Source organism: Paralichthys olivaceus, chromosome 6 (assembly GCF_024713975.1).
Source record: "Paralichthys olivaceus isolate ysfri-2021 chromosome 6, ASM2471397v2, whole genome shotgun sequence".
Taxonomy (NCBI): domain Eukaryota; kingdom Metazoa; phylum Chordata; class Actinopteri; order Pleuronectiformes; family Paralichthyidae; genus Paralichthys; species Paralichthys olivaceus.
The window spans coordinates 25715991-25743984 of NC_091098.1; the positions used below are offsets into that span (position 1 = coordinate 25715991).

At 48.2% G+C, this 27994-nt stretch overlaps 1 protein-coding gene across 6 annotated transcripts; it reads left to right on the forward strand.

Annotated features, from left to right (window-relative positions):
* The first annotated feature begins 25 nt into the window (after window positions 1-25).
* On the forward strand, window positions 26-27993 carry nckap5l (NCK-associated protein 5-like). Of its 6 annotated transcripts, none has more exons than XM_069526777.1 (13): window positions 26-319; window positions 13996-14082; window positions 19763-19903; window positions 20523-20591; window positions 20677-20715; window positions 20824-20943; window positions 21141-21233; window positions 21410-24303; window positions 25166-25295; window positions 25414-25486; window positions 25752-26030; window positions 26146-26297; window positions 26744-27993. In XM_069526777.1, exons 3-13 carry the CDS (start codon window positions 19763-19765, stop codon window positions 27002-27004), a joined length of 4251 nt encoding a protein of 1416 aa, XP_069382878.1. In that variant the 5' UTR covers window positions 26-319; window positions 13996-14082; the 3' UTR covers window positions 27005-27993. The 6 variants fall into 6 exon arrangements, with proteins under 6 accessions (XP_069382878.1, XP_069382882.1, XP_069382881.1 ...); XM_069526780.1 differs by lacking the exon at window positions 26-319 and adding an exon at window positions 935-975; XM_069526778.1 differs by lacking the exon at window positions 26-319 and adding an exon at window positions 10045-10163.
* The last annotated feature ends 1 nt before the right edge of the window (window position 27994 follows it).

The following is a 27994-nucleotide window of genomic DNA, read 5'->3' on the forward strand; positions in this document are numbered from 1 at the left end:
TGACACCCGGGGGTCCCACAGAGGCCTGGCAGCTGTGTGAGAGGAGGCTGAAGTCATGTTTGGCAGCGTGGGGCAGACTCTGACTCTGACCAGGGGAAAAAAATGGGGCGGGTAATGCAATTTCATACAATGACATCACTTTTCCTGAACCCAAACAGAGAGAGGCTGCAGCAGGGAGAGGAGCGAGGAGGACACCGCCGCAGAAATGAGCTCCAGGAGACGGCTTCAGTGAGACGAACCTCCTCCATCCCCGCTCCTTCTTCTTCTTCCTCCTCCTCCTCCTCCCACGCGGAGCTGCTCCTCTTCACAGCCACATGAGGTGAGTTGGTTTGTTTCAGGGGGAATTTGCGGGGTTTTTTTTTTTTTTGGTTGGTTGGTTGTGTTTGTTCGCCGGAGCTCGACACCGACACCGCGGCTCATTGTGTTTCCTGCAGCTGCTGCGGGGACGAGCTGCAAGCACTCGAATGCGTCGGTTTCGATCTTTAGTGTTTTAGAGGATAAAACGACAAAGTGCGGGTGTTTCTGTGCGTTTTATCCACGCGTCTGTGCGCAAAGGGCGGAACGACACCGGCCCGAGCGAGCGCAGGGATTTTGGGTTTGCACAGGGCCTGGTGTCCCCCCCCCCCCTCCACATACACACACACACACACACACTTTATTTCAGCCCTTCTGCAATTTGAACTGCAGAGAAAATGGGTTTGATGGTTGCTACCAGAAAAAAAGAAAAGAAAAGGGGGAACACGCAGAAAGGAAGTGACATGTGAGTCCGCACCGGTTCTTCTTTCTTCGTGCCACACAGACGCAGGAGGAGAGAGGATGGTTCCTTCACGCAGGAGGAGAAAATGACTGGAGACAGTGATTAACTCCAGCAGCAGCAGCTTGGATTCAAGCTGCACAGTCATGATGTCGGAGGGAGAGTGAGGACGTGAGAGTGTCCCTGCAGCAGAGATGGAGGATGAACCACCTCTCTGTCATGTGAGACACGTGCACCATGTTTAAGAGACTGTGTTGAGTGTTTGTGCACCTTGGTTGGATCTGAGGAGACTTATCGTTATTCAGAGAGAAACCACTGGATGGATTTCTGCTAAACTTGGTGGAAGGATGTGGTTTGGGTCTGTGGATCCAGGAATTTTGAAGATAAATCACCCAGCTTTGTGTCGTGTGAAGCTACTGAGACGTTTATAAGTGGATTTAATCAAAATGAATCTAAGTTCATCTTGTTTTAATTCAACCTGCATTGATTTTACTGTCGATCAGCCGATTCAAAGTCCAACTGCACCGAAGATCGATGTTTTCTTAGGGTTAATACAGTTTCACACATGTTCCACCTGAAAGAGGAAAGTTTACCTGAGCTCATTTTAAACGTCAGCGTGTGATGATGCACAAGACGATCATCTGAAATCTGAAGAGCAACAAACGCTGCTCACAACTCACAGATACTGACGTCCAGCTATGAGAAAACATGTCAGGGTCCTCGAACATGTAACTTATAAAGTTTCTGGTGGGGTAGAGTGATCTCTCCTTTTCACAATCACTGTGTCCACCTGTGTTTCTAAGGCAGACTTTAGTTTTTAGTGCAGGAATAATCTGAAAGGAGAAATCGAAGTATTGGGTGGCAACGTTTGAAAGTTTACTTTAACTGACTTGATTGGAATCATGTGAGTTTTGTGTTAAATTTAAATTTGACTGACTTTTATTATAAATGTCTAGTCTGAGAAACAAAACAGAAGAATGTAAATGCATATTAATGTACTCCTAGTTTGTGATGAAGTCTTTACCTATGAGAGGCTGATTCTCGTCAGCGTGTCGCCACATTAATTCAGGGACAGTTGTTAACGAGTCATTTTTTATCAGCAATTAATCATCATTAAACACCAGGAACCAGTGAAACCTGTTTATCACAACTTCCTCAAAGTTGTTGTCTTGAAATTAGTCGTTTCTTCTGACGAGGCTCCAAAATAATCTTTTTTAACAAATCACAAAGAAACCCGGCAGATCCTCACGATCACATGTTTGGCAAACCAATAATCGATTCTGAAAACACATGTCGATTACTTGACTAATTGATAAATGGTTGCAGCTGTAATGAGGTTACTCCAAATTACTTCTTCAGTCCAAGTAATGGATTTGATTAATGCCCACATTACCCAAACGTATTAGGAGCAGTGTTGGCAGCAGAAACGTGTTATTGGACCAAAGTTAACAAAGCCGCCTCTCAGTAAATGAGATAACCTCCACATTTTCTCAATGGCACTCGGGGTCACGAGGATTGTTTCTTGTTTGGTTCTCACTCGGCGGAGGAATTTGACTGGCAGTAAAACACGTGCCAGTAATCTTAATACGTTCTGGAGCTATTTCACATTTAAAACATCTCAGATATTTTCATGTCATTATTAGAAACGCCCTCAGTTAACGATGTGTGCCGGTTGGTTGGAGGCCAGATTTACGCTCGCGCTGTTCTCATTGTCCCAACGTTTTCTGAAGCTCCGGGTCGGAGGAAACCAGGACGAGAGGACTGTTTGAACTCTGTTTCTTCTGGAGCGAAGCCTCGAAGAGATGGCCGACGCTCAGGCTGTAAAATATTTAAGTTTCACTGAAGATCTCCTCTGAAATGCTCAATGAATCTTTTAGTGTTCGCAGGCAGCTTTTTTTTTCTCCAAATTTCTCCCCCGAAAAGAGAAGACGTCTCCCTCGTGTCTGCTCCGAATCGTCTGTTGATGTAATGCTGCAGTTTGTTGTTTTTGGCAACTGCGGACAAGATGTCGTGTGAGAAATTCTTGTAGCCTCAGCGGCACAAAGTCTCATCGAACATATAGGATGAAAAGTTTCGAGACGAGGGGATTTGTCTTTGTGGTGTTTGAGATAAACGTTTGATCGTCGAAGCGTAAAGATCTTTGTTCGGACACGTTCTAGAAAGAGCGGTGAAATCGAAATGGACCGGATTGTCAAATTTAGACAATCTGCCATTGATAATAATCATAATATAGAAATACTTTACTTCAAATACAGAAGTTAAATCTCCTCCTCTCATAGAAATAATCAGATCTTTAAGTGTCAGACTCTTCACGTGAGGGTCATTTTCAGTTGCTTCACGTGAATCAAACTGTTTTAAAACATGGATTTCAGACTAAACGTGTCACATGTGAGACAATATTTGGTCAAGAACACGAGGACCCAGCGGTGCCGTGAACATTTCATCCCGAGGAATGACCTCAGGGCTGCAGATAAACGTGGCTCCACTCTGCGCTCAGCAGATTACACGTATGGAACGCGTGTTAGAGCTCGATTGAAGTTTTGTGAGAGCTCGGTCCCAGTGCAGCTCTGAGATTACATATCCAAGCTGTGCTGCATTACATCATGAAAAGCCGAGCCAGTGACTTATTCCAGTGTAATGGGCAGAATAAGTGCTCGCTCGCTCTGTTCGCCTCTAATTGTTCGCAGATGTTCTGCACGTCTTTGTGTCCCACATCTTGTAACAGACGCCACATCGGGTGTTCAGACTTTATTACAGAAGGGAAACGTAGCGCGGAGTGAGTGCGTAATTTGGCCGTTGGTTGAATGGTTTATTAGGCGTTGCAGTGAAAACCACAGAACGTAGAAGAAGAGTTGAACTAATTAGGCGACCGGTCAGTTTTGTTGATGACAGGAGATGAATCGCAGCGAGTCGTCAAGACTGAGCAGAGTCTCCAGACGCTCTGTTGAGGCAGAGTCAGCACCTCTGTCCCAACAGGAAGTTGATTTGTTCAACAAACAACCCCAGAACAAACACAGCTCTGAAACAGGAGTCGAGTTGGAAGAGTTGAGCCGACAGCCTCTTTTTGGCTGTAGCTTCTGTCACTCAAATCACCAAAGATCCGTCATTGATGAACTAATCACTCAAACTAAAACCATCTCTGTCCACACGAAACCTCAAACGTGGACCGGAGGCGATTCCAAACGTTTCAGCAGCTCTGTCCGTTTCAGAGTCAACGTGGATCTCAACCTGTAAAAGAATCAGTTTACGATAATATTTATTTTTTCTCTACGTGAGGCAGACATGACTGAAACAGTCGCTGGGCGTTTCTCTGTTCGTTTCACCTCTGCATAGTTTTTACAGAGCAAAAGACCTTTCAGACACTCAAGGTCAGCCCCTCTGTGAAATCTCACTGTACTAGGTCGTCGTCGAGCAGTTTAACGGGGCGGACGGAGCAACGGGACGATAATTCAGTGCGTTGGAAGTGTGATGGGGGAGCGCAGACAGGTCAGAACCTCCTGTAGTCGGCCTATCTCTCTTCCCCCACCCCCCACCCCCCACCCCTCACCCCTGCATAAACGACCCTGCTTTGAAGATAGGCCGGGGCCGGGACGTCTCCTTATCAGCTATCAGTTCAGCCCCCCCTCCCCGTCTGACACATGCAGGTACTGTAGATACGACGGTTTATCCTCCAACGGCTCCGCATTAGCATCGCAAAATATTCACCAATCACCCCGCAGAGCTGCGAAACGACTCACAGCGGGGGGTGGGGGGGGGGGGGTCTGCTCCAGATCATCATCACAACTGTTTACTCGAACACGATGCAGATATTTTCATCTGAAGAATTATCTCCGTCTGCACCGTTTCCCTCCCACAATCCTTTGTTTCCCTGCCTCTGAACCGAGCCGCCTCAACTCCAGCCCTGTTGGGATTATTTGTTCGCACGTGAGCAGCGGCTTCGTGTGTCTCCCGTCTTCACGCGAGCTGCAGTGGAGCCCGCGGCGTCAAGCGCGGCCTCTCCAAACACGCACGACTGGATGTGCGCGAGGAATCCCAGCAGCACGCCAGAGCGCTCCCACCAAAAGCAGAGGACGGATTCGAAAACCCACCCTGCAGAGGAATCTGTGGTCATACAAACATTGAAGTTGGCCAAACAGCTTCAGCTTCTTGCAGCTGTAACAAACATTCGATTCATGGGTCCGTCCAGAGAAAATACTGCCTGGAATGTAGCTTTAATCAATTCAGTGGAAGCAGGTCTGCACCGCGTCCTGTTTGGCCACAAAAGAATTCGATGTCTATAATTCTGCTCATTTTCTCGTGTCGACACAATCAGCGAGATTCTCCGCTCAGATTTATTGTCCTGAGCGAAGACTCGGATTGAGATGGAGAGCGGCGGGGGGGGGGCAGTGGGAGCGTCTGTCTCCTGGACACTGTGTCTTTGTGCACGCCTGCAGTTTATTTTCATTTGTCTTAAAATAAGTTGTTATTGAGGAGCGTTATGAGCCCCACCCCCGACTCCCTCAGCCCCCGAACCCTTCTCCCACAAGGTGCTCACTGAAACGCCGAGCTTCCTGTTTCAAAGACCTCTGCATCAGTGCGACCTGTGTGCCCTGAAAAACATTCCCCCCTCCCGTGGACGTCGTGTTTGTCGGTGTGATGGAGAGCAGATTGTTTGGAGGCTTAAACCAGGATCTCCATATATAACCCCCCATATTATCTTTTATTCTGTACCATAAATAGGTCTTCCTCTTGGCCAGACCTTGGGAAAAGGATGTGGATGATGAGTGTGCGTTGCGTCGGCCGACTCAGGGTTTGAGCCGCTGCGGCTGGCGGCCAGATGTGACCAGATGTGGAGAAAATGTCCGTAGCTAAACCACAACCTCTCCTCTCCTACACCTTCCTCTGGCTGGTGTCATTGTTGTGAACGCACCCGGAGTGTTTGTCGCAGAATAAGTTCCTGGGTGACAGAACATTATTGATTCTGGATAATAGAGCTGGTTCTCTACACATCTGGGTTCACACGTCCCGCGTCATTTGGACTTTGGAGTCTTTAATACGACAGGAAATAAAACAATCATCAAGATGAAATTCATTTTCCACGGCAGCGTGAAGAACAGAGCGCACGAGTTTAGGAAAAGCTCCTCATTCAGTTATTTCTGAGCTCCTATAAGGTGAAATATAGAAAATATATTCGCAGCCTGATCAAACTTCTCGAGGATCCAGAGACAAAAACTTTATTTTCTCAGGGACAAAGAAACTAAACTGAGTTCTGGAGCGGAAACGATTAAATATTTGTTTTCAAATGGAAAAATTCAAAAGCTGCATCTTTGACTTTTGTGAAAGACTAAACAAGTTAATGTTTACATTTTATTCAAAGAACAATCGTGTGATTATTGAAAATGGTTGTTTCATTATTTAAGGACTTCATCGTTATCATCTGTAAACTGAGGAAAAGTGAGCCAGCTCTGAAAACCTGATTTCAGCCCACAGACGACGAGATAACCCGCTAATCGTCCTGATACCTTCGTCTCACGTTATTCTTCTGCTGCCATGGCAACTCGACGGAGCGGACACGATGGCTGCTCCTGACCGGGATTAACTCGTCCGGCGGCGCGTCTTGTTCAGCCTCCACATTTTTCCCAGTCATGTCAAGGTTCAGTGGTTTGGTGTGAATATGACTCACTGAGGATCAGGTAGTAAAGGTTCGCTGACACACATGGAAACGAAGTGCGGAGCTGGACGAAACGCAGCTGCTCCTCCGGCGAGAGAGTCTGCGTGCACAGCTCGTAGTCTGGTTGGCAGGAGACCCCGCCTCTCTGCGGAGTATTCACCGTGGTATGAAACCTGCCTCTACAGGGGCCGTGACAAATGGTTTTCATTACTGAGCTTTTATGATTGCAGACATGAACTGCGGGGCAAACTTTGAATCCTTTCACATGTGAGGGATTTATTGAGGTCATCGAAGCTCTGGAACGAGACGCGATAAAAAGCAAAGTTACCTCGAAAGCTGCGAACGGTGCTAATGAGTGTTTCCAGCATCGGTGGATCTCCTGGGGTTTTTCTTAATCATCCATTAATTGTTGGGCTTTTTAAATGTCAGAAAACAGTCAAACGATCCCGTCACGATTTCACAAAGCTCGAGTTAAATGAATTTAGTTTGGTTTCATAAAAAAAAAGCAAATAATACAACAACAAAATATGAAATAGATGAAACAATAATAAGTAAAACACGGTCCACGATCACAGAGCCAGACTGTGGCAGCCGCTGGTCATGGCGTCGCTGACCACAACCCCTGACTCCGTAATGAGCCAAGGCTTCATGCAAATTAACACGGCCGAGTCGGCCGGGGCTGTTCTGGTTCCAGCTGTAGACCCTTCACATCTCCTCGCTCGAGGCCTGAGCGTCACACGTCCTCCTGGTGGGCTCCCTCCATCCTCACACGGAGCCGTTCACATTACTCCCCATTAAACTGTCTGCTCCTCAATGGGGGTTTGTGCTCCTCGAGTCTGATTTACAACTCTGAATTCAGGACTTCTCCGACACTTCCCTCGCTTCAGCCGCCATCTGACCACAAACAGTAACGGTGCGCCATCTGCTAACGGATCGTTGCTTTCTGCTTCTTTAGCTTCCTGCCTCGACCCATTATTTGTGAGTAATCTTCTGAATGCTTTTTGATTAATCGTTAAAAGTCTATAAAATGTCAGAAACTGAGAAAATCATTCACAGATGATCGACAACAATTACAGCAAAGAGCAGAAAGTCAGAATTGAATTCTCCTGGACAACAAAATGGAAACGCTGGAGCAGATCCTGTTTTTCTTTTGCCTGAAAGAATTATGTGTTTTTCCTAAAAACATTCATTGAGAAGCAACAACCAGGTAATTTCTTGGGCTTTAAACCTTCGATCCTGCGCTGACGTCCGGACATTCTTCTGAAATTGGTCGTATGTGAAGTTTTTCCACTCCGGAGAATGTCTGACTGAGCCCTTGAATGCATCAGGATGTAAATGTGCTGTGAACAGGATCACGTGACTCCAGAAGCAGAACTTATCCGTCATGTGAGCACGTTCCTGACCCCGACGATCTGCAGTCATGGATGTTAATGGAAAACACTCATACTCAGGGGACTGTTTGTTTATTGTAAAAGTTTCTGAACGTAATAATCGGTTCATCTCCCGTCGTCAGGTTTGTTTCCTGCTGCTCGTGTGGAGGACTCATTGTCTGTGTGGCGCCGGGACACGTTCTGCTTTACATGTCGTTTGCTTTAAATTTAAACTCGTCAGTCACACGACAGTCTCACGTTCTCGTTGAGTTTCCTGAGCACTTAGGGAGGATCCTCACTCTGGGGAAAGTGGATGGCGGAGGGAGCGACAATAGGCCTTTTATGTGGAGAGTTATCCTCAGTCCCTTGTGTTAGCTCCAGGGGCACCATGTGACCGGCTCTCATTCAGGTCATGTCGGCCTGTTCAGCCTTTGACCCTCTTAGGAGGAGAAGCTTCTCCCTCAGTGTCCCATTCGTCCCACAGCGATGCGAGCGTTAAGGTCTGACGCTGCAGAGGAAGGACAGTCGTCCGCCGGGCCTCCGTCCACGGACGCCAGCGGTTTACTCTTTGTTTTAAAGGGGATAAATTCCGTCCTGACAAAATCCACCGTCGTCACTCTGAGCAGGAATCTTTTTTTTTAATATTGTGCGATAAGACAAACGGGGTGGGGTTGGTTCTCTCTTTGTGTTTCCCCAGCCCGTTGCATTCTGGGTCCGATTCCCTGTCGGCAACATACCAAGACGTTAGCGACGTTAGTTACCTCGTTATTGTTTTTACAAGCTGCTCAGGGTATTTAAATCATTCAGTGATATTAAACCATTGTATTTATTTATGTTCGCCTCGTGTATTAATGTGTCTCCACACAGAGACGGGACGGACTCGACTGAAGCCTCACGTACGTCATTCAGCCCGTTTTTAAGTTTAAAGCAGCGTTTCCACCTCATCAGAGATAAAAATAACTTTTTTATTTTCTCAGCTTATGCTCAGACTTTTCTTTTCTGAGCTTCACTTCACTTGACTGCCGTTAAAATCAGCCACAATAAAAACTATATCGTGAAAACAAAGTGAACTGATGACCACTAATGTGTAAAGTGTGTAACAGAGCTTGAGCAGTTTTTATTGGAGGAACATTATGAACTTTCTTCCTGAGCAGCAGCAGATTGTCCGGGTCGGACTCAACAACATTCCCTGGTTTAAACTCCACAGAAGTTCCTGAGAAGCAGATGCGAGAAGTTCACCGGCAGCAAAAATGAAAACAAAAACAAAGAGAACTGATTTCTCGGACTCTCTCTGGAGTTCATGTCTGGAACGAGCTTCATTCAGGTTATCAGACTACGTTCTCTTGTGTGTTTCCACCGTCAGCACTAATCATGTGTCAGACGTTCAGGTTTAAAATCAGGTTTGGATTAATGACCAGTTCTGTTTGATCAGATTTGATTTGTTTGGAGTCTCTCTCTCTCACCACTAGGTGGACGCAGACCCGGCAGTGTGACTCACTGGCCTCGGGCTCATTTGATCAGGGTGTGTTCTTTATTTGCCGTGTGTTGTGTCTCTTTGCTGCGGTTCATTCCTGATGACCTGTGCAGTTTCCTGAAGGTCTGACGGTGTTTCGTGTACATCGTCCCCCTGATGCTGGAGTCTCTCTGTTTGAGATTTATCTTGAAAGCATAGTTTGAATTCCTTCAATCGCACACACAGAACCTGAAGTTCTGCTGTGAATCTGGGGGGCGGCTCTGTGCTCGCCACACTGACTGTTTTGGTCGAATCTGAATGACAATAGCTTGAAACAACTGACACTCAGCCCCGGGGCGCTCGATTCTGACCGTAGGAAGTCTGGTGTGGGGCAAAGTGGATTCAGGTCAGGTCTCTTGTCTACTCAATTAGGGTCAAATTAAAAAAAAAGGAATCGCTCATGTATGTGGAATTGTTTTTTCTATTTTCAACAGTTTGCAGGTTTTTACCGTTCAGTGTTTTATCAAGTTCTCTTCCCACGTTGAGTTCATGAGACCTGGGTCTTCTTCTTCTTCTTCTTCTTCTTCTTCTTCTTCTGTTGTTGTTGTTGATGCCTTGGCGCTCAGTCATTTTGTCACCGGACTCGGTTTAGCGTGTCTGGTATGTCGGGGGGGTATGAGGATGATGTGGCTTCATTAACCAGAAGAGCAGATGAGTCACGCAGGGAGAAAAAAACCTGGAGATAAACCACCCAGACATGACACACACACACACACACACACACACACACACACACACACACACACACACAGACAGGGAGTCAATCTCAGACACCGACACGCTCAGTGTGGAGCAGGATCATTACTTCAGTCGTTTGTTCGGCAAAGACTAAAAGGTTCTAACGAGAGAAGCAGCTTTTCTTTGTCTTACATGATGGTGAGTTGAATGTTTTGGGGGTTTTCACCTTTTATGTTGATATGTTTCTCATGTTTTGTGCCAAAAACTCTGATGATCGACTTCAGATCGACGAAACGTTTTGCTGTTTATCAGATCGTTTGTTTCACGAAGTGATCGTTATCGATATCGAGGGGTTCCATCGTTTTAATCTTCTTGTAATTTTGGGAAAATCAGCCGCATGTCTGCGTTTTGCTAAGTTGCAAAAGTTAAACTCTGTGATGAAGCGAGTCCTTCTATCCCACAATGCAACACAGTTCACGCCTCATTTGTTCGTCTACGTCAAATATCCGGCGACACACTCGCCTGCTGTTAGTTTGGCAAAACTGTGACACTGGTACAGCGGTGCTTCCAAATGATGAAGTGTTTGAATGAAGGGGGGGGGAGGGTGCATTTGTGACTCATGCGCTAAGCCGTCGACCAATCGCAGACGAGTCGGCCGGCCGACCAATCACAGCAGAATGGGGTTTCCAGGAGGCGGGGCCAAGAGCTAAAATAAATCTTTCCAGATGAACTATGAGACAAAAGTGTAAAACCTGTTCTGCCAAAAAAAAAATAAACATGAGCATTTAGTTTGGAAATATTTAGTTGAATTAATAAAACGTGATATTTAATATTTGAAGAATCAGCTGATCTGCGTAACTGATCTCAGAGCTGCTTCGCTGCTTCTGTCCTGTGATCACTTTTTAATTCAGTGCCTCCACCTGGATGTAGCTCGACCTGTCACCTCGGGTCGTTTTCTATTTCTATGGACAAGCAGAGTTTTTCTATTTATTTCGAGAACAAGCTGCACGTGGAAAATTAAGGATTACAATTCAGGTGCATATCTCCGGCTCTGAACTGATTCTGCTGTGCGGGGACTTCTTGTTTCCCTCAGTGCAGCCACACCGGAGCTGGTCCAGCTCTTAGTGCCAATGTGATTGAGAAAGACAATCCTCTTAGCTCAGAGCCTGTTTTCTTTTCTAGGCCACCGAATGGCTGTGTGCAGAAGTCCTGTCAGTTCAGCCTGGCAGTCGGATATCCTCTCCCTGTTAAGTTCCTTTGTCCGCTCCGTGGTTGGGTCTCCTTTGAAACACAACCCCCCTCTCCTCCTCTTTATGGCCCGAGCCGGCAGCTGCAGGGTTAATGTTTAGCAGCAGCAGCGGCAGCAGCAGCAGAACATGCAGCCAGAGAGGCAGGAGTTGTAGGAGGAGGAGTGCAGCAGAGAGGTGGGGGCTGGTCCACAGCTGTTGTAGTAGGCAGGGTCTATTGGAGTAGGAAGCCTGCCTCACTCGCCCTGGAACAATGGGAGACATGGCAGCCTCTGCAGACAGCAGAGACACACACACACAATGCACATGCCCAAGGACGGGCCTTTTCTAGTTTGGAGCGTAGAGGAAACCGGCTTCCTCGCCACACTCACAGGGTGACGCCACTTCTTCAAGCGGAGAGAAAAGAATCTCCTCCGCAGCCGGAAAACAGAAAATGTGAGGTTGTGGCCTCTCTCTTTCTCTCTTTCTCTCTCTCAGTTTTTTTTTTGTCCTCTTTCTGGTGCCTTACATTTCTCTGGGCTGAGGGATCTCTGATGTGGGGACTGGATGACTGAGGCAGCAGCAGCAGGAGGAAGGTGAGCTGACCCAGGATCTGTGTGTTTGATGGAGGATTTTTGAGAAAAAGGTGTAAATGCTGATTTGTTCCTCGCTCAGCCTCTCGCTCTGTGTTGTGACTCTGTGTCAGACCAAAGCAGCGTTTCTCTTAGAACGAAGTGATGTGAAGGAGCATGTTGGGTTTTCTGGTTCTGACTTGACATGAATGTATGTCATGACTCTAGTGTGTGTGTGTGTGTGTGTGTGTGTGTGTGTTCAGGTTAGCATTAATACTTCACTGTTTCCGCGTGTTGTCATTCGTACCTTGACCGAACCACCACAGGATCTCAGAGGCTTGTTTTGGTCGCAGCCAAACAAAGTGTCATAAATCTGCCGCACGTTGTTCGGTGGGTTCAGCGCCGACTGATTGTTGTTGTGTGGTCGGAAGCGGACTCCGGGTTTGTGTTGCAGCGGAGGTGCAGGGGTCGGTGATGTGTTTCCTGGGTGTGGAGGCTGCCTGGCACGGATTAGAGAAGGAGCCCTGCGTCGTGTTTGATTGCTCTCAGACGTACGCACATCCAACCTTTCAGGCCTTTTGGGAAAGGGGAGCTCTCCCCTCCGACGTCCCCTCCCCCACATCCCCTCGCTCCTCATCCCAAATATTGCTTGTGTACGATTCGTCTCGGTTCCTGCAGCCAAACATCAGACAGGAAACGGCAGCGAGGGGAGCCTGCCAGCCTGATTCTGTCTCCCCCACATCTCTCTGCCTCTTTGATATTTATCTGCATCTGTATTAACGATGCAGACAATCGAGCAGTAACGGTGTCTGCAAGAAAAAGAAAAAAGCCTAAATTGACTTTGGCCTACATTTTTTGTGTGTGTGGGGGGGGGGGGTGGAAACAGACTCAAGTCTTCTCCGATCTTGTTTAATTCCATCGTGTGAGGATTTAGGTTTTTGTCACATTGTTTACATCTCCGCCTACACAGCAAGAACTTCAATCTGTGCTTCTCCAGATTGGCAGAAGGAAAGGCTGGTGTTTGACATATCCTGAGACGGCCTTGCCTTTGCCAAATCCCCAAGAGTGCGACCGACATGATTTAAGAAGCTTTGTGAATTTCTCCCCTCTGCTTTTGCGGGTTCTTTTTTTTTTTTTTAGCCTTGCCCTCATTCCATGAATCACATCTTCTCATCCTCCCTCATCTGCAGCATCACACCACTTTTCTTTTTTTTTTAAAGCTTCAACTTCACTCTCAGCATCTCACCGTCAAAAAATCAAAGTCCGTCCTCAGTAAGTGAAAACTGATGTCGAGTGCTTGTTCTCTTTTTTTTTTTTGACCTCTGTGATCTGTCGTCTTTGTGATCTGGCTTTCACGACGCGGATCACAGATCACGGCCTCCCAGTACCGGGTTTACCAGCGAGCGACGGCCAGACCAGATGATCTGCTCTCGCTCTATTAAAACCCAGATTGAGGAAGGCAGATGCTCAACACCTCTAATCCCATTTCAGTTTGACAGGAGCTAACAGGATCAGGCCCTGTTACCCTACAGAACCGCTTTTAGAAATGAAGAGTTAACGCTGCAGCTCGGTGCCTCAACTTATCTGGAGCTGATCGAGGAGGAGCTGCAGCGGACGGGGGCGTCCGACACACACGATAAAAGAAACCTTTGTAGAAAGTGGACGTAATTAACAGGGAACTCGGTTAATGGGGGAATCCCACATTAGACAAAAACGGGGAAAAAAAATCATTGTGTGGCAGTGAAGTCTGCGTGTCCGACGTTATCAGAGAGACATGAAAGAGGAGTTCTTAAACGCTGTGTCTGCTGAATTATTCATCCATCTTTCTTTCATTACACTTTACAATGACTCAGAGATGAAAGGGAAGACGAGAGGAGGGAGATTGAGGGAGCGAGATAGAAGAGTGGGGGCTTGTGGTCTTGGCGTGGCTGGCGTCTGCCGAGCGCTGGTGGTGTCTCCCCCGAGGGCACAATGGAGCGTCCTCCTCTGCTCCTGGTTTCCTGTTCACACGTAGAGCGGAGGAAAGACAGAGGTGACATTGCCCACCCCCCCCCCCCAAATGCAAAACTCCCGCCACGGACCTTCTGAAGATCTCGTCACGGACACGGACAAATTCTGTGGTTTCTGTCTCATGATTCACAGAAACACAAACGCGATGTCAGGAGGTTCTTCAGCAGCAGAAGAGGAGGAGGAGAGTCGTATTAATTCAAACGTGTGTTTTCTCCTCCTCAGCTCCGAGGTTTTGTCGTTGGGAGACCGAGGCGCCTGACGGGAGACTCCACTCCTCCTCCAGCATCATAAGGAGAGAGACACCCACAGGTGAGTGTGTTCATCACGTGGTCGTTCAGGAAAGACGTGAGCAACGCTTGGCTTCACTTCCTCAGGGCTGCACTGACCTCCTCACACATTTAGTCACATTCTGACTAAAATATGTCAGATGATCTAAACAAATGCTGAAGACATCAAGATAAGCTTCTACAAGTGAAACCTCTTTTGTTCGCGGGTTATTTAAACGCTAGGTAAACTAGCTCAACTAAAAAAGGAGATCCAGAAGAGGAGGTTACGTCTGTTCTCACCTCGCTGTCTTTCCAAAATAACTCGTTCCCCCGGGCGTCTCGATTCCATCGCTGCCGATCAGAGCCGATAAAAACCTACTGCAGAGTCATTTGAGCCGCGAGTGGATTCAGACTGGATCCATCCTCATGGCAGAGAAAAGTCAGGTGTTAGTTTGCTTTTAGATTTATTTCTTCACTAGGTTCTTGTTTGTGTTTGTTAGTTTGCAGGTTGAAGCAGAAATAAGTTATTTAAAATGGTCCAGAGAAGAACTCCACACTTTGTGGTGCAGATCTGGATCAGGGGCCACGACAGGAATTAATTAACGGATCTTGATGAGAAAGCTCGGACGTATTAAGAAGACTGATTTCTATGAGTGTGTGTAATTTGGAGATTGATTGATCACGTTTGTCATCAGACTCGTCGGTAGAAATCGAAGAAGCTCGTTCTGTCTCGGTTGTTTTTACGCCTTTGAGAAGTTTAAGCCGACCTCTGCAGCAGTGGCTGCTGGGTGATTTGTTTTTAAGGACACCGTGGCGATTTATCTCCGGCAGTCGACACATTACTTTTCCCCTGGTGTCAAGTTGCACTTTATTTGTTTGCCGGTGAATGCACAGCAGTGTCCCCTCAGCTCACATTTTTCATGCACAGGTATCCATTTGACTCATTTTGAGAAGAACAAAAGCACCACATGCTCGCTGGGCTCGGAGGCCAACACGTGATCCTCCCTGTTTTGTTCTGGGACGGGAACTTTAAGCTGCACTTTGTTTTCACTTGGCAACGTCAGACTCGGTGGCCGTGTTTTTTGAGAAGGGTTGGATTTTCAGACACAAAACAAAAAACCTTGTCCTGCTGACTTTGACCTCCTCACGTGTTTGTGCCGTGGCTTGTGTTCTCTGGCTCATCTCCTCACTTTCACGAGAAAGGAGAGAAAACGGTTTTCATTTCATTTGATCTGAAGGACATGGTTGTTATGTGTGGATTCACCCTGTGATGGTAACGTGTGCGTTGCTGCGTCTAATGATTGTTTTCTGATGTCATTGATCGTCTGTCGAGTGACAGTTGTGAGCGATCGTCCAGCGTGATGTCTCGTACGCGTAAATATTATTTTGAAAACAGAACCTCCTCGGTGGAGCCAACGATACGATGTAAAATTCTACACGAGTCTTTTCAGCACTTTTAATATTTTCAAGACGTATTTCAGATTCTTCTCCTCGGCGTCAGGCCTTCACTTGTGATGAAGTGCTGTTGCAGTGCGGCTGCCAGGCAGCGAGGCCACACCAGCAGCATTAGCTCTGTTTGCATTCCCCTCGTGTCTTCTCGCTGTCGGGCGCTGACGGCACCAGCGGCTGTGAGTCTGCCAGCTGAGCTCGGCGGAGGGAGGGAGCTCCCTGGCACTGCAGCTCCTCTGGGGACGCTCTCTGCTCTGCCCGGTCAATGAGCCTCTGAGTGCACCGGCCCGGGACGCTCACCACCATCGTGATAACAATGCTGCAGCTTACAAAGCAGCCAGCAGTGTTTTCTCTCCGTCGATATTTCTCTCTCCCTCGTCCGTTGTTTTTTCACGTGAAGAATCCCAAACGTCGGCTCAAATGGACCAAAACTGATAAAACAGGGAAATTAAATCAGCCAAATATAAATGAATTGTCCCAAATTGAATGAAACTAAAAGCAAACAGACGGAAACTGAAGAACTGAGACTTCTGGGAGTTCGTCTCAGAAATGTGGCTCCTTAAAAAAACCCGAGCTCTGCCTCTCGGTGTTCGGTATCGACCTCAGAGGATCTGAGAGGGGGAAGTAGCAGCCGGTCAATGGCTTCTGTGATTGGTCGTCAATAGAAGGTCGTCTTGGACGTGAAGGCCTGTTGGATTCTGGGTATTTTTAGAGAGACAATTTTTAGTCTTGAGAGATTCTTTTTTTTTTTTTTTTTCTTGTGGCGTTTTCAGTGAAGCTCTGCACATCAAACGAAACCACAGCACCACATGTTCACGTTATATTTAGAATCACTCTTGTTGTCTTTTGCTCCACGCTGTAATTTCCAGTGCGAGCGTTAGCGAACGCACAGAGAGACGAGGGCCTGTTTCTCAGCGCTGCTGCCCCGAGCTGTAACGTGCATCAGTGAAGACCAAAGCTGCTTTTTTTTCTAACGAGTCAGTATCGCTGGTCCCAGGTCAAATGGACGACTAATATCTGCTTCCGTTCTTAGAAGGGCCTCATCGATCATCCGTCCATTACACGTGCAGATTGGACCGTGTTCAGTCGGACGCAGCTCAATAAGCTCCCTACGCGTCGGATGCTGCTGCGCAGGTTCGTGAGTGAGAGTTTCACAATCCACAGAGCGATGATGTTCAATAATCTTCCTGTAAACGCTCTGCAAACAGCTCCGGTTACACGAGGCCTGACTGTCTCCGCTGACTCCTCCACAAGCTATTGAACGTTCACCAGCAGTGGCTTCTGATCCGAGTGAACGTGCTGCGTACATATTTAGGTCGGTATTGTTTATTAGAGCGGCTGGCAGATGACATGGGTCAATCAGCCGTTCAAAGACAAACCCTACTTTACAGAATAAACAGAGAAGATGTCCTCAGCAGTTCCACTTCATTACTGTATGAGATAAAACGAGGAGTAAAAGCTCACATTCATTTATTAAAATAGTTGCAGATGAATTTTCCGGTCACGTCTTCTCTCCTCTTGTTGTAAACGATGAAGCAGTAACAGTGCGTTGTTCTGTTGTCTCAGTATTTTCTCTCTTCCCCGTGGTTCTCAGCCCGGAGCCTGTTCGTCCCTGCTGAGAACATGAATCTTTAAAGCGGCTGTAATCAGTAGTTTTCTGCACAAACAATGGATCATGTGAGAGAGGGGGGGGGGGGGGGGGGGGGGGGTCACTTGTGGTGATGAAGCCGCAGAGATTTATCACCCGACCCTGCAGCTCCGCAGCTCCACTGAGCTTTTCAACATCTGGGAGCTCGTGCTGTGGGTTTTACAGGCTGCACCTTCACCAGAGCTGTTCCCAGCTGTTTGCACACTTCTGCTCTCAGAGGCCGACGGACACAACCGGAAACCCGTTGATGAACACGGCGGCGCGTCTGGCAGCTTGAGAGCCGGATTGTTCCCTCGGGAGGCGTTTGAGACCCCGAAAATACGAGGTGAACGCTCGACCCAACGTTCACCAGATGTTCAGACGAACGACTCAGAATGAATGATAGCGTTGAATCTGTCACAGCTGGATGAGTGAGTGAGCAGCAGCAGTTCACCACATCAACTTACAATGTGATTGTGTTTATTAACGGGCTAGTGTACGACACTTCAACGTGTGTGAATCATTTCCCGGAGGAGCTGGAGGAGCTGGAGGAGCTGGAGGAGCTGGAGGAGCTGGACACTGTAGTTTTAAAGTGCTGCGTTTGTTGGGACTATTTTCAGCTGTGGATTCATACATATTTGATGCTCATGTGAGAATTTCCAGCAGCACGATGGTGTTTGTGGGAGTCAAGATGAATGTGTGTGTGTGTGTGTGTCACTCAGTGTAACAGCACATTGATGTGTTTGGTTCTCGGACGACAGTGCAGCTCTGTGGTTCAGAACAACGACAGATCAGACTCTGGTTACACAAACCGCTGTTGTTTGTTGGATCAATTCATCTTCTGGGTCTTTTTGAGTAATTACTTTATAATTGAAAACAAAATATTGATTATCACCAGACTCGTCCTTCAACCCTCTTTGTTTGTATCAGTCTTTGATTGATGGATTTACTTTAAAAAGAATTATACAAACATTTATTGAATGATAAATCAAAGTTTTATCGATGCAGAATTCATGCAAAAACGAATTCCGGCCCACAGGAGGAGATCAAGATGTTTGCATCTTCTTCCATTAAGATTTATGATGTTATAATATTATACATGGCTTAATAAACCGTGTGTAAAGTTTTATTAATAGTCGCATAAGATCTTTGACTGAAAAACAACATTTAAATCAGTAAAATATTCTCGATGAATAATTCCAGGCTTGTAAATATTTTCACGCTTTTTCTTATTTTACGATTTATTTATGAATTTTCTCAGTTTTTTAAACAAGAAGCTCAGTTAAAAAACAAAGTAGACACCCGACACATGAACTACACTGTGTGTGTGTGTGTGTGTGTGTGTGTGTGTGTCACCTGTCAGCTTTAACGCTGCAGGAAACTGTGCTAGTTCCTGATTGGCCTCCAGCCACAGAATCAGCCTCCTCTCATCCGCTCTAATGACTCCTTAAGACGTGACCGTGATCTGGGTCCACGTCGACGTCCACTGTTCGGCTCTGACCATCCACACACACGCACACACACACACACACTCTGAGACACATCTGGAGCCGTGCCCACCAGACCGCTCCTCGCCCTGCAGGGCACCGTGCTGCCAGGCTCCAGCCGCCTGTGAGCTCAGCGTGGAGCTGCGGTCTGATCTGTGGATTTGTTGAAGCCTCTGATCTAAGGCAGAGAATTATGGACACAGGCTCGTGTGTGTGTGTGTGTGTGTGTGTGTGTGTGATGAGGAGCAAACCCCGGAGCGGCTCGGAGACCGAATCCTGTGGCTGTTTATGTGACTGATTTGTAAACGGAGCGAGATGAAGGTAAAAACGTTCACGTCAGGGTTACCAGTACTTTTAAAAATGTATATTGTACATAGATTTGTGTTCCTGCCGACTCGTGTTTGAGTTCAGGGAAGAAGCCAGTGAGTCGTGTTGACGGTTTTTACATTGTGTGTTTATTTGATGTTCATGAGTGATATCCACATGTCAGTGAGGTGAGATGGTGAATATGAGTTCAAACCTTCTTGTGTCCTTTTGACGTCTGCTGCTGAATCTTGGACTCCTGTTTTGTCGCCGACCTCATTTATTCCTGACTCATCCCGTCGGGTTTATTCTCATTATTCATCAGGTTAATCCAACTGACATTAAAAAAATCCCTTCAAGGTTCCAGGGTGAATTAGTTTTGCTCTTCGTCAAACACAGCCGATTACCGATTGATCCCTAAACCTGTGGGACCTTTTGTCAACTTGTCTGATAAACTTCTTCATTTTATTTATTGTGTCGTACTCGCTCTTCATAATCTGTGTTTCCCGTCTGTCGTGTTTAGTCTCCAACCTCGTTTCTTATTTGTGATTTTAACCTTTTTCCATTGTTTAATATTGGTTTTTTTTGAATTATTGACGTCAAGCTCTGATGAAGTGAATATACTCAGGAGGAGAAAATCACCAAAGTGAAACTGTTTGATCCAAATCTGATGCAAACACCGTGTGATTTGAATGAAGAGCGTCTCCTGCGGATAACAGACACAGTCGTGTCTCTGCTCAGACAAATGAACACACGGTTCTAAAGAAATAGAGGAAGCTCTGGTGATGGTTAGTTTCCTGCGTCGCTTGCAGACGCCAGCGTTGCTCTCTGTGACACTTTCACCTCCTGTGTTGCAGATGCGAACAATGTCTGACGAGACTGAACAGAGAATGTGCGACGAGGACTTCGGCTCGGACGAGGAGGGCGAGGAGGCGGACGTGGAGTCGTACCTGGAGGACAACAGCAGCGAGCTCGTGGACCGACTCCGAGAACTGGAGGTGAGAAAACCACAGACATTAAAAGAGAAGCAAACTGAAGAGAAGATTTGATTCTGTAAAATATAAAACACCTTATTAATACGACTTCATGACTTTAATACTGAAATTATCTCCTGTAACTTAATTTCCTACTTAACAGCCTCCGTCCCCTTTAAACAGGCTTTGACATCTGAAATGAAAAATATAAAACATTTAACCCACTAAAAACTCTTATAATGGTCAACATACATTTTTATGATTTAATATATCAAATGTTCCTTTTTTAGATCTTTGTTTATTAGGATTCATTTAGTTTTTTATGTTGGTGACTTTTTTATTATTTGATTTACGTGAGATTCATGATTTTGAAACTGTGATTATTTATCCAACGAAACACAGGAAGTTCTGTGTGTGAATCTAAAATCTTAAAATAGATTTTCTCCTTTCTTTGTTCTCTGTTTTCTCTCTGCAGCCCTGCAGATCTAAAACATTCAAAATAGAAAGTCACAAAAAAGAAGAGAAGACAACTCAGACTGATCCCCGTTTTAGAAACGTCTCTTCTGTCTGAAGAATCTGAAGCACGACATGAACTAATCTCTTTATCTGCCGTGTTTGTTTTTCACTTTTTTTTCCATCACAGGCCGAGAACTCTGCTCTGGTTTTGGCGAATGAGAGTCAGAGAGAAGCGTATGAGCGATGTTTGGACGAGGTGAGCGTCATGTTGTTCAATATATATATATAAATAAATTCAGCACAGCTCCGTCAGTGTGTGAAACGCTCTCTCGTGTTTTCAGGTGGCCAACCACGTGGTCCAGGCTCTGCTCAATCAGAAGGTAACGTTGTGCGGAGTGTGTGTGTGTGTGTGTGTGTGGATTTCTTTACTGGGGAGTCACAGACTGAGCTGCGTCTGTTGTCTCACCGCCCCGTCTGTCCCTGAACAGGATCTGAGGGAGGAGTGCATCAAGCTGAAGATGTTGGTGTTTGACCTGGAGAGACAGAACCGAGCGCTGTGTGAGCTTTTTCAGCAGAAACTGCCCAACCACCCGGCCGCTCACTACCAGGTAACACACTTCCTGTGCGAGGGTTCAGGAATGAGTCAGCCTGAGGAGCCGTGTGTGTGTGTGTGTGTGTGTGTGATTTTTAATCATTTCACTCTCGGTCTTTTCTGTCCCCGCAGTTGTCGGGACAATGTAGCTCCGTGTATAAAATGGCCTCTCGGTGTATTCAGTGTCATTACCTCGTGAATCTCCTGTTTCAGGTGCACGCGGGACCCCTCCCAGAATACAATGCACAGCTGCACAACGACTCCGCCAAACAGGTGGAGCCTGCACAGACTGAAGCACAAGCCAAGGTGATCATCCCTCAGTGACTCCGTCCGTCTGTGACGTCACAACACGCTGACATTTCAACTGTTCTTTAAAACAAGACCTCTGCTGCTAATCTCCCCCCCGCACTCACTTCCTGTACGCATGCACTCAAAGGTCTCGATGAATTGCGCGTTGATAAAGATCGTTTTTCTCTCCGCAGGGAAATGGCTACCGCACACAACATGCCTCCCCGGGCCCCCGTGGCCCCGCCGCCTCCATGGAGGCCCTGTCTCCCTTCTTCAAGAAGAAAGCACACATCCTGGAGGTCCTGCGCAAGATGGAGGAGACCGACCCTCTGAAGTTCCACCCGTCCACCGCGAGCTTGTCTTTCTGCGACTACAGCCAAGTGCTCATGTCCACGGAGGCGGTTCTGGCCACCGCAGACCCTCTTCCCTTACAGTGCAAATCCCTCCACACGCACTGCCGCTGCTCCTGCTCTGACGCCGACGCACACCCGCATGTCAACGGTGACGGGGCGGTGAAGTGCGAGGGAGGGAACACCTGCTGTTTACACTGCAAGCGGAGCCCCGACGCTCCTCCGAAGCCATGCAACCACGTCTGTAGTCCTTCAAAACCCAACTCCGCCACCCAGAGCCATGCAGTTCCTGCGGCTACTACGAGCGAATGTTACAGTAAGTCTGTTCCCCCGTCCAAACAAAGCACCAAGAATGAAGCCCACCAGCAACCAGCAGGCGCCTCCGCCCACCCGTCGGCCCCAGAGGCAGCGGATCAGAGTCTGGAGGTGATGGGGGCGGAGCAGGAGGATAATTCAGCGGAGAGTCGTCTCAACGCCTCAGAGGAGCTCACCGGTTTCTGTCCCTCGACCCACCTGCAAACGTCTGTGAAGGAAATCTCCCACTGTGACATGGAAATGAGTGACGGCGTTCTGAATGGTCTGGCGCTTTCCTCCATCAACAACAACACGAATGACCCCTCCTCCTTCGCAGAGAAAGACGGCGTGGATCCGGAGGCCTCCTCTGTGAGAGCCGGTGCCTCCGTCAGCCCCAGCCCCTCCTGCCTCAGCGACGTCAAAGCCGCCGCCATCAACTCCCCGTCCAAACTGCTCAAGTTTTTAAAGATTCCCTCGATCGGGGAGAAGTCTCAGGCTTCAACCGCTGCCGTCCGTCTGAGCCCCCAGCTCACCCGCAACTCCAGGATCCCCTGTCGCACCAACAACTACGAGGTGTACCACTCCCCTGTTCCCACGCGCCGAGCCACCACCACAGAGAGGTGCAGGCAGCCCCCTCCGCCTCCGTGCAGGTCTGAGTCCTACCCCGCCACACACTCGGCACCCACCTCCCCTCCGCAGCCTGAAGACGTCTGCTCCTCGCCCGCTAAGGAAATAAGCTACAGCAGCCTGTCTGCACCTAAAGCCAGCGCTAACTCAAAGATGAGCACACCTTCCTCCGCCTCCTCTTCCTCACCCAAAGTCTCCCAGAGGGTCCCTCATTATGAAAATGTCTGTGATTTGTCTACCAACGCCAGGGAGGAGGAACCAACCCAGGGCCTCGAGAAAAGAACCACTCTTCCATCGCAAACGAAGGCGAACGGCGGCGAGAGGAAGCTCGTGAAATCGCTCCCAGAGAGCGCAATGAATCCCCCCCCTCAGCGAAAGCAGTCTTCCTCCTCCACGTCGGAGTCCACGTCGGACGATGAAGAGGATTCAGACAGCCCGGTGTGGGTGAACCATCACAGCCTGCCCAACTCATCGGCCCTCAGTAAAGCTCAGGGCAGAGCCAACTACTCACGAGCCAGAGAGAAACCGCAGCCTGACATCAGGGAGGTCCCTGTGCCGAGCTCGGAGGTCGCTCAGCAGCCGCCTCCTCCTCCGGCCAGGAGGAGCGACTCCTCTTCTATCCCCAAGAGGCCCGCGGCCGGGGCGGCGAGATCCCAGGCCGACTCCAGTCACCATGCTTTCAAAGACAGGCTGGCTGCCCTGGGGAAGCTGAGGAGCTCTGAGGATCTACAGGTCGGCCTCCGTCCGGTCGACACAGCGGGCGACGCTTCCTACGGCGAGGAGCGGAGTAAGACGGGGGAGAGGCCGGTGGAGCAACTCAAAGAGGAGCAGAGACATTCGAAGTACACAGACTCTCTGGATAGTAAACCTAAAGCTGGAGGCGTCGGTTTGAAGTATCCGGGGTCGTCTCAGCTCTACGACCAGGCCGTTAAACCTCAGCCTCCTGCTCCGGCTGTGGTTAAACCAGAGCTGTGTGTGATGAAGACCGAAGGACCCAAGAGCAGAATCGGTCTGCCGTCCCCCAACGCAGACGCTCCGCAGGTTCTACGCAACAACATCAAGTGTCCCGGCTCCTTGAATCTGGGGTATAACGTTAAACCTGGTCCTCACAGTAACAGCAGCCCCAACAAAATCCCCCCGAAGTCGCCGTCCAAACCTTGCCAGGGCCCGTCTGTCCACCGAGGGGGGAAGCCCCCAGAGGCCCCACGCTACTCGTCCAAATCAGAAGAGAGGACCAAGATCAGCGGGAAAGGGAAAAAGAATCCCATGTATGGGGACAGCCTCCCGCCGCCTCCTCCCAGACCCCCGACCTCGGAGGGGGAGAAGCCCTCGCAGCCGGTGCCCTGCCCGCAGTCGGCCATCGAGCAGAAGGTGATGAAGGGCATCGAGGAGAACGTGCTGAAGCTTCAGGAGCAGGACAGAGGAGGGCAGAGCACCGAGGTCAAGCAGAAGGCCTCCAACGGCATCGCCAGCTGGTTCGGCCTGAAGAAGAGCAAACTGCCCGCGCTGAGCCGAAAGGCCGACGCCACCAAAGCGAAGGACGAGAAGAAGGAGTGGAAGATAAACATCCCGTCGGTCGGCAGGGACTCTGTGAAAATGGCCACCAGGTGTAAAGAGGGCGTGGAGGGTCTGAACATCTCCACCCTGATGGAGAAGGCGGAGGGGCTGCGTCGGGCCCTGGAGGAGGAGAGGGCGTACGTGGAGAGGTCGGGCCGGGGTCACTCCTGCGAGGTGGTGATGGACCCGGCTCAGGGACAGCTGGCGGTCATGTACAGGGGAGCGCGCTCGGACAACTTCATGCAGCAGCTGCTGAACAGGTGAGAACACGACCGGCGGATTCTAAAATTAACCAAACAACAACGAGGAGATTTGAAGGAGACGTTTGACTTCATTATCGTGTCTAGTTAGTCGAATGTAAATCTTATTGAGACTCATCCGGAACTGAAAAAGAACATTTCGTCTGTGTCATCAGTTTATTTTGGTCTGAACTCGACTCATCTCACAGTTTTCGAAGCTCAGAGTTTTTTGTTAAAGTTCCTTCTGACCCTGTTTGAGCCTCTTTACCTTCGCTCCAGTTTATATTCACCAAAAACAAAGTGGAGGAATTTAGTTCGTCTTGATTTAACGTTGAGAGATTTGGATTTGGTTTCGCGCAGATGTTCATGAAATAAAATCGTCTGTAAAGTGCTTCTGTCTGCGACCAGGAGACGTTTGTGCAGATCTGGATAAGGATTTGAATTTGAATTTTTATTTAGCACTGCACAGTAACAGAAACAAAATAAGAATAATCAAGACGACACGATACTCGTCTCTGTGTCTCCACCTCTGGCGGATGTCGTGTTTGTTTGTTAAGTAGCAGGATTATGCAAAAGCCTCTCCACTGATTCCATGAAATTTTGCTGGAGGTGGGACTCGACTGATCAGGATCAGGGGGCGGATTCGGGGAATTTAGTGAAATAGGATGTTTTTTTTTTCAACATCTTAAATTTCCTGAGAAAATGTGGTTTCCTCATCTTTCCACCAGGTTTCAGGAGAAACTGAGTCACTGTTGCATCATCCTGCTAAAAAAATCAAACTGCAGTGAAAACACAATAATAATACACAACAATCCTGATGCCGCTGGGACGAGGGAGGAAGATTCTGAGGTTTTAACTGAACGTTTGTGTTTCACGCCGACAGGGTGGACGGGAAGGAGGTGATCAGCGTGCCCCAGCGCCGGCTCTCGTTCGACTGCAAGACCTCGAAACCGGTGTTTGCTCAGCACAGCGACGTCATCAGTCACACGACCAGTCGAGACGACACGGAGAAGGTACGTCCGATCACGTCTCTGTAGACTCACACCGACAGTGTCTCAAGGTGAGACGCAACAAAACAAAAGAGGTGGACGTGAGGAGCAGACTCTCACTCGCTGTCGTTCTTTCGTGCAGGGATCAGAAAGAATCGGCAAAATCACGTCAGATGAAAACCTTGCAGATTCAGTTCACTCCCAACACTTCGCAGGTAAGAGTCACAGACGCCACGTTTTTTTTTTACAGTAGTTTCTTTAACATAATTTCCATTCTGAGGGGGAATTAATTGGCTCACACTTTTATTAGCATATCAGAGGGTCAACAAACAAGAGCATCGATTCTGAGCATCGAGGAAAATCGATTCTGATGCTGCAGAAAAAGATCAAATGAACAATGGAGCCTTTTTAAAGTTTAAATGATGTGAGCGTTTCACTGATTCATTCCTTTAACCTCTCTCTTCTTTCTCTCCTCTGCAGGTTCCGGTGCTTCCACGTACACGCTGGACAGCGGCATCGGCACGTTCCCCCTGCCCGACTGCAGCAGCGGTGCGGCAGGACGGGGCCTGTCCAAGGCGAGGGCCGGGGCCGAGCACCACTCCTCGGGCTCCCCGGGGAGGGCCGGGCGACGAGCTCGCACCCTGGACCGAGAGCTGCCGTCGCAGGACGAGTGTTACACGCCGCACAAGCAGCTGATTCCCACCATCCAGTACGGCTCCGTGCTGGAGGGACGGAGCTCGGCCGGCGTCGTCCGTGAAGGTGCCGACAAACTGTCCCACTTAACAAACACACACACACACACACACACACGACCGACGCATTCGTAGAAAATCTCTGTGGGTAAGAGACGTAAAGTTTTTCTTTTCATCTCCAGACAAAGACGCTCACGCAGCGAACATGTTTTCTCCTCGCTCCAAAACCTGGACTTTCCCGAACCTCAAGACTCCGGCAGGACCCGCGGACGTGTACCTGGCGGTGGAGGAGGAGGAGGAGGAGGCGGTGACGTTCGGATCACAGTTCAGAGGGGTAGGTCGTGTTCAAGTGAAACAAATATGTGTTGTGTTTACTTTCTCTCACAATCTTCGTTCATTCTTGATATTTAGCTGCTATTTACTGTAAATGACTCCGATATTCAATTTGATTCTCTAAATTCATTATGATTTGTTTGTCGACGCTTCATAAAAACCTCAGAGAAGAGATGAAGTGAGTCACTGACTGACTGAAACTAAAGTAAAAATAAGATGGAGCTTTATTTATCTTCCGCAGAGAAAAGTCTCTTTGCAGTGAAGTCGAGATACATTTTTAAATCTGCTCTGGCGTCTTACATAAAACCACAGAACCATATTCTCCCTTTACAAATTATTAATCAGCTGAATATTAAAGATTCACACTCGGGCGAGTTCTGTAACCCACTTGACGATGTTGCGTAAGATGAGACACACGTGACCTAAAACTGTCGTTTTCCTCTCCAGAGCGTGAAGGCCGGCGGCCCCTCCTCCAGCCGGGTGGTCGACCCCTGCAGCCTCCCCGTCCCTGCCCAGTCGGGGATGAGCCGCAGGGGAAAGACTCGCACTCCCAGCGTCCCCGAGATGAGCCGGGACGCCGGGCTGGAGCTGCTCAGGGAGAGGCCGGAGGAAGCCCTCTCTCCGAGCCGCCCTCAGGTCCTGGAGACGCCCGAGTCTCTGAGCGATTCTCTTTACGACAGCCTGTCGTCCTGCGGCAGCCAAGGATGATCCCCGGAGACGACCGTGGGAGACAGATACTCCGAAGACGACGGCGCCGCTCCGAACGCGTCTCCTGGTCGCTGGCTGTGCTGCGATGCTGCCGACCCGCCGCCGCCGCCGCCGCCTTCGAGGAAAAGAACCGCGCCCCGTTGATGTCCGCAAAGAATAATCAGGTGACGTCTCATCAGCTTTTCCATCCCACTGGAAAGATGGATCGATAGACTTCTCCTCAGGATTTCAAATAAACGTGAAGCCAAAAGTCGCCCAAGTATAATCGATTGTTCACTTTTTCCACAATCAGACTCGGTTGTGGACGCTTCTCTTTAACTAATGTACAGGACTACAAGACGCATGGCCACGCTCATGATTAGCACAACACGCCGTCGCTCCCGGTAACCGTTCGGCAACCTCTTCAGTCTTTTGTTTTCTCATCCCGGTCATCGAGGAAGCGGTGAAGCCGACGAACTGTGTCAACACGTCCGCTCTGTTCTCGACATCGTTCCATCACATCAAGTACTGGAAAAAAAAACTTAAAAAAAAAAAAAAAAAAAAACTAAAAACACAAGGAGCTCTGATAAAAACTGAATGTTCATGTCTGTGATTCTCTATCGCTCAACTCACAACTTTAAATGTACAAACGATTTATTGATCATGTTGATATTGTTTTTGTGGCCGAGGACGGTCGTCAGAATATGTCTGTTTGAAATCATGCTACATTTAAAGGTAATATATACCAGCAATAATTACATAGAAAAGAGAAATGGCTACACTATTCGATGAATATGTATTTCTATTATTTATTTATTTTAAATGTTCATCATCTGCAGTCGTCTTTTATTTTGTAATCTCTCTCTCTGTGACACTTGCCGTCTCCTCGCTTCGTAGATTTATGTTCATACCTTGTATTTCAACATCTGTTGCTGTTTGTTCCGTAGCCACTAGAGGTCCTCTGTACCTACTGCCGTTTTTCAACTTTCTAATTAAAATGTTTTGATTTAC

Coding starts and splice junctions, on each gene's coding strand:
- nckap5l (XM_069526775.1), top strand. Junction 20,716..20,823: donor AGGCTCTGCTCAATCAGAAG/GTAACGTTGTGC, acceptor GTCCCTGAACAG/GATCTGAGGGAGGAGTGCAT. Junction 21,234..21,409: donor AGACTGAAGCACAAGCCAAG/GTGATCATCCCT, acceptor TTCTCTCCGCAG/GGAAATGGCTACCGCACACA.